The 11784-nt window shown below is 34.7% G+C and overlaps 1 protein-coding gene across 2 annotated transcripts in view; it reads right to left on the bottom strand.

Annotated features, from left to right (window-relative positions):
• Positions 1-10146: 10146 nt before the first annotated feature.
• The window catches only part of TYRP1 (tyrosinase related protein 1), an 18099-nt gene continuing 16461 nt past the window's right edge, over positions 10147-11784 (bottom strand). For both annotated transcript variants that reach the window (XM_021716170.1, XM_008065319.2), the window contains 2 exons: positions 11243-11389; positions 10147-10402 (listed from right to left, as the gene is read on the bottom strand). In XM_021716170.1, the coding sequence (XP_021571845.1) occupies positions 10197-10402; positions 11243-11389 (353 nt within the window). In that variant the 3' untranslated portion in view covers positions 10147-10196. The remainder of the gene's footprint in view (positions 10403-11242; positions 11390-11784) is intronic.

The following is an 11784-nucleotide window of genomic DNA, read 5'->3' as shown; positions in this document are numbered from 1 at the left end:
AAATTATAATAAAAAATACTGATGATAAAAATAAAAATAAAATAAAAAAATAAAAAAACTAAAACTAAAAAAAAAGTTTTCTCTAGAGATGAAGATCACAATATAATGATAAAAGAGTCAATTTGACAAGAAGATAAGGCAAATATAAATATGTATGTATGCAATAACAGAGCACCTAAATATATAAAGCAAATATAGACTGATCTGAAGGGAGAGATTGGCAGCAGCACAATAATAGAAGGAGTCTTCAATATTCCCCTTTCAGTAATGGATAGAGCATCCGGGGAGATCCTTTTGCCAGTGCTCCCCTTGAAGTGTGGCCTTAAAATGGTCTAAATGCTCCAGACGCCGCTCAAACACCACAGATGTATTTTTATGTGTGAATGAAGCCCAAAACTTAGGTATTTTGCCCCTTTTGTCAGGCTCATACCATTTTCTCCCTTTATTGGTTGCATTGCACTATTGGCTTTTATACAAGTTGAAACAGAAATCTTCTGGCTATTTAGTAAATAATTTTGGTGGTTCCTGTCTTTCTTCACTCTTTAATTTTGCAACCATGCTTTTGAACTACCAGAGTTTTCATTTTTCCTTATTAAATTTTATCTCATTTCACATCAGACTCTGAACCTGGTTTGTTACTAGGTTTTCTATTTTTTTAAATTTCATATTAGCACTCTGCCTTACTTGATTTTTCTTTGATTGATTGTTTGGTTAATAACAATATTAATCAGGATATAGTGAAGAAAAAGATATAGAGCATTATTGTGCATTCATGAACTGAGCTCAGAACAAAAGTCTTATAACCAAACCTTGGAGCAGTTATTTTGTTGTTGTTGTTGTTTTTGAGTAGCACGCTGCTTATGGCCAATACAGCCTCAACCTGCTGGGCTCAGGCGATCCCTTCCACCTCAGCCTTCCAAGTAGCTGGAACCACAGGTGAGCATCACAACACTTGACTTTTTTTTTTTTTTTTATTGTAGAGACAAGTTCTCGCTAATTTGCCTAGGCTGGTCTCGAACTGGTGGACTCATGCAATTCTCTCACCTCAGTCTCCCAAAGTCCTGGGAGTGCAAGTGTGAGCCACCATGCCCAGCAGAGCAATTAGTTTAATGGCTCCAAATTTCTTTTCTCCTGCATCCAATTTTTAAAATTATATGGGCACTAGTTCTAAAATCTTCTGGGAATGAATGTGGGCTATAACTGATGGCCAGAAAAGTAATAGCTTTTAATTTTTGATTACATAACAAGGTCCAGTCAGGCAATTTTGCTCCTCCACAAGGACTATTAAACTTACCTTAATTTGTGGCATTCACATGTGACCGGGGCTTATGCAACAAGAAAGAATGGACTTAAAGAGGTGTAGAATTTGCTTTCAGGTGAGTACATCATGATCTCATTTGCTACGCTTTATATGAGAACTGAAGACAGTACAAAATCTCCAATATAAAAAATAAATATCTGCAATGAATAATATAGCATGTTATAGGAAGAGTAATGGTCTCCTGATCAAGATAACTTATAAGCTCTTTTTTTCTTTAAAAATTTTTTTTTATTATAAAGATGTGGGGTACAATTCAGGGTTAGGTATACTAGCATTGATTATGCAGGTACCCTTGTTGATGAGGTATGCCCCTCCCTCCCCTAGCAGTTTCCTCAACTGTCAGTCCCATCCCCCCGCCTCTGAGTAGTTTCCGACAACTGCCAAATGCTTTCTTTCTTATAGTATTATAATTGTTCAAGGTTTGCTTATGAGTAAGAACATATAGTACTCTGTTCTTTGTTTCTGTGATAGATCACTGAGTATAACCAACTTCAAATCCATCCAAGTTGCTGCGAAGTCCATATATTTGTCTTTCTTTATGGTTGTATAATGTTTCTTTGTGTATATGTACCACAAATATTTGCCAACTGTATATCTGACAAAGGCTTAACATCTAGGATTTACAAGGAACTCAACCGTGTAGAAAGGAAAAAAACAAACAGCCCCTTTAAAAAGTGGGCAAAAGACATGAATAGACACTTCTCAGAAGAAGATATACGGGCAGCCAACAGACACAGCCTCACTCATCATCAGAGAAATGCAAATCAAAACCACATTGAGATACCACCTAACCCCAGTAAGAATGACCATCATTAATAAAACAAACAACAACAGATGCTGGCGAGGATGTGAAGAGAAAGGAATGCTTCTACACTGCTGGTGGGAATGCAGACTAGTACAACCTCTTTGGAAGACAGTATGGCGATTCCTGAAAGAACTAGAAATCGACCTTCCATATGACTTATAAGATCTTACAGAACTGTGCAATAAATAGAAAGAAGTCCATGAATGCAAGGAAACTACAGCAACACATTTAGGGAGAAATTATCAAAGCTATATATATTTTAATTAACAACTTTGTTGAAATTTAATCTGATGTTTTGATATACATGTGGACTGCATCTGTACACATTTACTGCAGTAAATCTAATTAACACGTCGATCACCTCACCTAGTTACCTTATTTTGGGAGATAACAACATTTAAGGTCTCTCTTAATAAATGTCAAGTGTTCGATATAGCATCATTAACTATAATCACAATTCTGTACCTTTCATCTTTAGAACTTATTCATCCTAAATAACTGAAATTCTATATCCTTTGACTCACATCTCACTATTTGCTCCATCCTCTAGCCATTGGCAACCACGATTCTACTCTCTGCTTCTGAGTTCAACTGTTTTAGATTCCACGTAAGTAAGATCTTTCTTTTTGTATCTTGCTTGTTTAACTTAACATAGACCTCCAAGTTCATGGCAGGACTTTCTTCTCTAAGGCTGAATAATATTCGATTCCACGTGCACCATGAATTTTTTTTATCCACTCAACTATTAAATACATTTAGGTTATTTCTGTATCTTGGCTATTGTGAAGAATGTTCCAATGCACATGAGAATACAGATATCTTTTTGATACACTGATTTTACTTCCTTTGGCTAAACACCCAGAATTGATATTGCTAGATTATATGGTAGTTCTATTTTTAAATTTTTGAGAATCTCCATACTGTATTCCATCTTGGCTGTACCAATGTAAATTCTCACTGACAATGCACAAGGGTTCCCTTTTCTCCACATCTTTGCCATCACTTTTTTTTTGATTTTTTTGATAAAACCCATTCTAACAGAAGTGACGTGATATCTCATTGTGGTCTGGACTGACATTTCCCATGATATTGATGCTGAACACATTTTCATGTACTGTTGGTCATTTATACTAAGACTGACAATTAAGTTCACAAAATTGCCACCATACACTTACGTTGGCAGCATTATACAAACAGCATGGTAGGGTTTTATAACCTTAGTATACCAGTATTTCACAGCTGTGTTCATGTTGCTGTGTGGCATATTGTTGTGTGTTTTTATGTGCCATTATGAGAATGTCAGAGCTTGAATGAGAACAATGAACAGACATTGAGTTTCTTCTTAAATTTGGCAAGAGTGGAAGTGTAATCAGGGACATGTTAGTCCATATAATGGGGAAAATGCCATGAAGAAAATGGCAGTGTACAGATGGATTAAAAGCTTTTTTGAGAGAAGAGAAAGCATCACTGGTGAAGAGAGGTCAGGATGGCCAGTAACAAGCAGAATTGACAAAAACATTGCAACAATCATTGAATTGTGTGTCAAAACTGTTGGCTGACTGTGAGAAACATAGCAGACCAAATAAACAACGATAGAGAAACAGTAAGAAAAACCTTAACTGAAAATCTTGGCATGAGAAAGGAGTGTGTAAAGATGGTCCTGAAGGAGTTCCTGCATCATGACAATGTACCAGCTCACACAGTACTGTCTATAAAGGAGCTTTTAGACAGTAAACAAACAACTGCATTGCAACACCCTCCCTACTCACTGATCTGCCCTTCAGTGACTTTTTCCTTTACCCAAAGAGAAAGGATATATTGAAAGGAAGACATTTTGATGACATCTAGAACATCAAGGGTAATAAGAAGACTGCTCTGATGGCCATTCCAGGAAAAAAGTTCCAAAATTGCTTTGACAGGTGGACTAGGCACTGACATTGGTGAACAGCTTCCTAAGGAGAGTACTTAGAAGGTGACCATAGTGATATTCTGCAGCAATGAGGTATGTAGCACATTTTCTAGGATGAGTTCACAAACTTAATTGTTAGATCTCATATGTCTTTTTTGGAAAAATATCCATTCATTTCCTTTGCCCATTTTTAATTGTATTATTTGTTTGGTATTAAACTGTATGAATGCTATCTATATTCTGGAAAGTCACCTCTAATCAGATATATAGTTTACAAATACGGTTTCCCAATTTACAGGTTGTCTTTTCATTTTGTTGACTGTTTCTTTGGCTGTGCTGAAACTTTTTAGTTTCTTATAGTTCTAATGGGTTATTTTTTGCTTTTGTTGCCTCTGTTTTGGGAGTCACATCAAAAAACTTACTGCCAAGAAAAATGTCTGTAATCTCCCCCCCCCCCCCCCCCCCCCCCCCCCCCCCCGCTCCGTGATTTCTATTAGAATTTTTACTGTTTGGGGTCTTAAATCTTTAGTTCATTTTTTTTTTTTTTGGTCTGTGTATGTTTGGTGTAACATAAGTTCACATTTATTCTTTTGTATTTGGATGTATGAGTTTTCCCAGCACCATTTTTCAAAGACTAACTTTTACCTATTGTGTATTCTTGGCACCTTGGTTGAAGATTAATTGATTGGATACCTATAGATTTGTTTCTGGGATCTTTATTCTGTTCCATTCATTTATGTATCTATTTTTATGGCAGTACCATACTGTTTTGATTATTGCAGATTTGTAATGTGTATTGATATCAGAAAGTGTGATGTCTCCAATTTTGTTCTTTCTCAACATTGCTCTGGCAATATTGTTTGGTTCCATCCAAATATTAGGCTTTATTTTTTTTTTTGAAAAATCCCATTGAGATTTTTATTGGGATTGTGTTGAAACTGCAGATTGCTCTGGGCAGTATGTATGTTTTAGCTGTATTAATTATTCTAATTAATGTATGTGGAAGATCTTTTCATTTATTTGCATCTTCTTCAATTTCTTTTATCAATACTTTATAGTTTTCAGTGTACAAATCTTTCATCTACTCAGTCAAATTTTTTTCCTAAGTAATTTATTCTTTTTGATGCTGTTGTAAGTTTATCTTTAGTTTTATTTTTGGGATAGCTATTGCTAGTGTGTGGAAACACCACTGATTTTTGTATGTTGATTTTGTATCCCGCAACCTTACTGAATTGGTTTATTAGTTCTAACATGGTTTTGTGTGTGTGTGTTTGTGTTTGTGTGTGTGTGTGTGTGTGTGTGTGAAATAGTTATAGTTTTTCAAAAACAAGATCATGTCTTTTGCAAACAGAGATAATTCTACCTTTTTCTTTCCAATTGTATCCATTTTTTTCTTGCCTAACTGCTCTGCTGGGACTTCCAGTACTATGCTGAACAGAACTGATGAGAGTGGGCACCTTACTTTGTATTAGATGCTAAAGTAAAGTTTGTTTTTTCCCATTGATTATGATGTTAGCAATAAACTTTACATATATATGGCCTCTATTGTGTTGAGGTAAGTTTCTTTTATACCTAATTTGTCAAGAGTATTCCCATGAGATGGCGCTGTATTTTGTCAAATATTCTTCTTTATCTGTTGAAATGATTATGCTGTTTTATCTTTCATTCTGCTATTGTGTCTTATCACATTTATCAAAGTGTGTACACTGAACCAACTTGTGAGCCAGAGGTAAATACCACTTGGTTATGGTCTATAATCTTTTAAAATTGATGTTGAATTTGTTTTGCTAGTATTTTATTGAGACATTGCATCAATTTTCATTGGAGATATTGGTCTTAATTTTCTTATGGTGTCTTTCTCTGGTTTTGGTATCAAAGTGATGGAAGCATCATAAAATGAACTTGGAAGTTTTCTTTCTTCTTCTATTTTTTGGAAGAATTTAAAGATTGATAATTATTTTCTTTGAGTGTTTGGTAGAATTTACTTCTTCAGTCATCCAGTCTTGAGATTTTCTTTGTGGAGAGGCTTTTGATTACTGATTCAATCTTCTTATTTGTTGTTGGTCTGTTTAGACTTTCTATTTTTTTTTTTTTCCTCAAATTCAGTCTTGGTATGTTGCCTGTCTCTAGAAATGTAGCCAATTCTTTTAGGTTATCCAATTAATTGGTGTATAATTGTCCATTCTAATCCTTTTGCTTTTTTTTTAAAGCAGGATTTATCAAGAGGACAGAAAAACTCCGAGTGGGGGGGCGCCTGAGGGGTTGCCCACCTTTTGCCTCTTAAGAATACATTTTAATGCCTTTTCTTGCTTTTTTGATAATGCATCTTCTCTATTTTCTTTTTAGCTTAGCTAAGGGTTTGTCAGTTTTATTTATTTATTTATTTTCAAAAATCCAACTCTTAATTTTATTGTTTTCCTAGTCTCTGTTTGATTTATTTCTGCTCTGATTTTTATTGTTTCTTTCTTTATGCTTACTTTGAGCTTAATTTGTTCTTTCTTTAGCTCCTTGATTTGTAAAGTTAAGTTGTTCATTTGAAGTCTTTTTTTTTTTTCCAATAAAGGTACTTATTGTTACAAAGTTCCCTCTTGGTGCTGTTTTTGCTTTATCTCATAAGTTTTGGTATGTTGTATATTTGCTTTCACTTGTCTTGAAATGTCTCTTTAATTCCTCTTTGATTTCCTCATTGGCTCAATGGTTATTCAAGAGTGTGCTATTTATTTTTCACCTTTGTGAATTTTCCTATATTTTTGCTGCTATTGATTTCCAAGTTTACTCCATTTGGTCTAAAATACATTTGGAATGATTTTTAACATTCAAAATGTGTTAAGTTTTTTTTTGTGCCTAACATGTAATCTGTCTCAGGGAATGTTCCAGGTGTGCTTGAGAAGACCATGTTGCTGAAGCAGACAAATATTCTGCTGTTATTGGGTGAAATGTTATATATGTGTTCCTGAAGTCCAATAGGTGATAGTGTTCAAGAACTCTGCTTCCTTATTGATCTTTTACTCGGTTGTTTTATCTATTATTGAAAGTAGAGAATGGAAGTCTCCTACTATTATTGTATTGCTATCAATTTCTCCTTCAGATCTGAATATTTACTTTATATATTTAGTATCCAACTTGGATACATATATGTTTATAATTAATATATCTTCTTGGTAAATGGACTCTTTTATCATTAATGGTCTTCTTAATGTCGAGATAGTTTATGCCTTTAAGTCTATTTTGTCTGTTATAAGTATAGTCACCCTTGGTTTCCTTTGATTGCCGTTTTTGGAATGTTATTCTATGTCTTCACTTCTAGGCTATGCATATCTTTAAATTTAAACTGAGTCTCTTATAGACAATAGGTTGCAAGATTTTGATTTTTTAAATTTATTCAGCTCCTTTAAGCATTTTCATTGGAGAATTTAGATCACTGACATTAAAATGGTTTTCAGTCGGTGAGGTCTTATACCTTTTGTTAATAAGTTTCTGTTTATCTCTTGCTTTAATGTTCTCTTTCTCTTTTACTGTTTTCCTTTGTTAGTTGGTTATTTTAAAAATGATTTTCTCAAAGCTACATTTATAGGATAATGGGAATTACTTATTTCTTATAGTTAGAATTATTTAGAATTAGTGTTTATGTTTTAGGACAGATGCGCCTCCTCTCTCTCGTGATCTATTTCATGTTGATTAGTTTCTTAGCCTCTATTTTCACCAGTCCAAACCATTCTTCATCAACATTGTTGACAAATATCACCACCACCATTATAAAAATACAGGTTATTATGACTCTCCCTGTTTCCTCTTTCCCATAGAATACACTCCAAATTTTTTAGGATTGCATACGGGCACTCTGGATTTATTTGTATTTTATCTTTCTACTATCTCCATGAAAACTATTCTTTAATCACACCGACCTACTTTATATTTTTTAATGTTCCATGCTCTTTCACTCTTCTGTGCCTTTGTTCATATTGTCACTTTTGACTAAAATACCCTTTCCCACTTTTATATATGGTAAATCCATTGACATTCCTTGAAACACAAGTCAAATATGACTTTTTCAATTTTACAATTCCGATTTTCTTCTCTCCAAGTCTGTAGTCCTTGAGTTATCTCTAAAATCTACTATGTGTATGTACCTAACAAATGTTTCTGGAATGAATAATTTGGAAATTTAAAGAAATATGAAGTGGGATATTCCATTTCATTGATGTTCTTTATAAAAATAAATCTTACAACAATAATGTTTCCAAAAAACTGTGAGTAGATAGTATTTTAATAAATCACAATGTGTTCCAAAATAATTGATTGAGTAATGCTAGTTACGAAAGTCCTATTGTTGCATACATGCTCTTTAAAATTCTTTGTCTATTTATCTTGTGTGTATAACCTTAAGATTGTTTGACATAGAAAAACCCAATAACCAACCAGGGTATATAACTTTAATTTTGTTTCTGGTTATTGAATTAGGAATGGAGATTTGCCATTTTCTGTAGTGTAGGATTACTAATGATATTATTTTTTTTTTACCAATTTTAATCAAATGTTTGTTCACTTATGACCAGCCTATATGGACCTTCTTGGGAATATTGTTTCATAGCACAACATCAAAAAGAGAAAAATACTTTATGTTAGAAGACAGAGAAAAAAATAGCATTCTTGTAGAACTAGATAAAAGAAGGAGGCCAGTGAAACACTATTTTAATATTTTATTTTGAAAATACATAAAAGGCCAGTGAATGGTGAGAATGCATGTAAATTAAGCACAATTAACAGAATACTATTTGAAGAGCACTGTGAAGCATGTTTCTCACGTGTATGTCTTAGTGGAATTCTAAAATATTGGAAGAGAAATTAGGAAGTGAAATGTATGGATGTGTAGTTCCTTTTTCAGGGAATCGAGAGGTATGGAACACAGTGGCAAACACAGGCAATATCAACTGTCTCTTAGCAAAATAAAGATTTTGTCTCTCCAAAGTATGCCGAAGATTGTAATTTGTTATGGCTTTGAACCAGAGACTAAATAATATATACTGACTAAATAATATATTCAATTGGTCTTCAAATGGGTAGATCAATTTGAAAAAATTAATCAAGGTCTCATTTATTTATAACACCATATAATTTATTTTAATTAACAAATGTGGCTTCTTTTATATCTGTTGACTGATGGCTAGGAAATGTACTTATATTTTAACATTGCAGAAATGCTCACTTAGGTATTTTAAGCAAGAGATTTACTATCAAACATTATTATCCTTTACAAAGAACAGCAGTTTACTCTAATCATCATAAGTCAACCTTTAAAACATGCCAAAGATCTTTACATTATCCCCTTAAATTTCAGGAGTTGGTGCGACCCACCACTTTAAATAGAGCTGGAAATTAGAACCCATTGACGAGATTCTGAATGACTCTTCACAACTCTGAAAGATAATGCCTGGAGCTTTAATTCCAGCATACATAAGAAAGTAACAAAATGGGGGGAAAATAAAGTTGGTAACAGTTTATTATTATTATTATTATTATTATCATCATTATTATTTTGAGTTGGAGTCTCACTCTGTCGCCCAGGCTCGACCTGTTGGACTCCGGCTATCCTTCTGCCTCAGCCTTCCAAGTAGCTGGAACTACAGGTGTGTGCTACCATACCTGGCTCATTTTTGATTTATTGTAGAGATGAGGTCTCACCAAGTTGCCCAGGCGGGTCTCGAATCCGCGGACTCAGGCAAGTCACTCACCTCAGCCTCCCAAAGCACAGGATTACAGGCTGAGCCAACAAGCCCGGCCCAGTCTATTATTTTTTAACAAAGTTATGAACTTTGCAGCAACTTGGATGAACTTAGAGTCTATAATACTGAGAGATCTATCACAGAAACAAAGAACTGAGTATCACATGCTCTCACTCATAAGAGGACCTTGAACAATTATCATAATGCTATAAGAAAGAGATTGACAATAGTGGGAAATTGCCAGTGGTGGGGCGGGGGGGATTGGCAGTAGTGGGACATTTCCGGGGGTGAGAGCACATCTCATCAATAAGGGTCCCTGCATAATGAACATTTGTATACCTAACCCTGAATTGTACCCCACATCTTTAAAGTTAAAAATTAAAAAAATAACAAGGTGGCTTTGTAATACTATTGCATAAGAGAGTAGGCCACTGATCATTAGACCATAGACTGATTAGGATTCCGCATATTTTCATATTCCTCAGCATAACGTTGATATTGATCAGTGAGGAGGGGCTGGTTGGCTTCATCCATGTTGCTTCTGGAGCGAATCAGGCAAGAAGCCCCCGCAAAAATAACTGCAACCAGCAACAAAGCAGCCACAACTGCTATGGTAATGATCTCAGATATACTAAAATCCCGACCTATTTGAGAAAGAGATGAGTACAAAGATAAATATTAAAATAATTATCACCCAGATTTAGACACCTCAAATTTTGCCTCTATTTCAGACTCTTTAACAGAAATCTTCATATTTGACTGATGTTGGCCAATTGCCTAAGACAGTACTTGTCCCCTCAAAGGTACTTTCTTTCAAGGAGTGAACATTATTGGGATGGCATCTTTCCATGATTGTTTTTTTATTGTTATCTCCATTCTAAATGTGAGAGAATGACGAATCCAAGAGTTTCAGTCATTCGCCCAGTCCCTTAGTTTAGCAGGCAGTAATTTTGAAGTCCAGATTTTCTAGAATTCAAACCTTTGCTCTTTTACTATTTCCTACTATCTTTGTTGAGAAGGAGATTCAAAATTAAGGGAGAAAGTTTTGAATTTCAAAGTCTTAGATAAAGGAGGTCAGAGTATCTCACTCCCTCTTCCTTTAGGACGGATAAATGGAGATGGTATGGGGTAGTTGAAAAATTGGGGCCTATTCCCTCAGCCTGAGTTCCAAACTCATTGTCTTCCTCTAGCAGAGATGTGCATTTTAAACAATTAAACTCTTTAAGCCTCAACTTCTTTATTTGTGAAATGAGGACTATAATCTTCAACTGTGAGGATTAAATAAGATAGTGTACAGTATAATCAGCTCAATACCAGGTTACAGTGAGCTCTCAACACATGCTAAACTTCATCTCTTATCACCAAACTTCATCTCTTATCACCAAATAAAAGGCCAAATGAAAGCTTTGACATCCAAATGGTTTCAAAGATAACAAGTCTGCTTTTGGAAATGATCACAGTAAAAATATACTTTCCATACTCACTTGGCCATTGAACTTCATAAGTGTATCCCAGGCTGTCTGGAGCAGGAACAAACATTTCTGTGTTGGTGACTGGAGGCCAGAAGGGCACCATATTGTATTGTCTATTATGTCCGATAGGGGCATTTTCCAATGGAAATGTGGATATATCTAAATTATTCCAAAGAGAATTTGTTAATAGACACAATAGAATAAAAATTAACGTCATTATTAGGTTCTATAGGGGTCCAACTTCCAAGGAGAACATTAAACAAACATCATATTTTATAGAGAATTAAGATAAAAAGAAAGTTTCACTACAGTGTCGGTGACCAGCACTGACCAAGGGTGGGTTAGGACCCGCACCAGAGAATCTGGACAGTGAGAAGAGACTACTCGGAGGCAGTTCTTCTGGGAACAGTCTGATCAGGACTGAAGCCAAATTTTATTCGGACTCCTTCCAACTTATATACCATTTTCTATACCCTCCAGCAGTGTGATAATTATTTACTGGGGGCGTACAAATTCCATGATGTATTATTGCGGTTTACAAATTATGCATCACA

The sequence above is a fragment of the Carlito syrichta genome, unplaced genomic scaffold, assembly GCF_000164805.1.
Source record: "Carlito syrichta isolate Samal-C Ts95f unplaced genomic scaffold, Tarsius_syrichta-2.0.1 Scaffold308226, whole genome shotgun sequence".
Classification (NCBI taxonomy): domain Eukaryota; kingdom Metazoa; phylum Chordata; class Mammalia; order Primates; family Tarsiidae; genus Carlito; species Carlito syrichta.
Note: the sequence above shows the minus strand (reverse complement) of the source record. Positions and strands in the feature narration are given on the sequence as shown.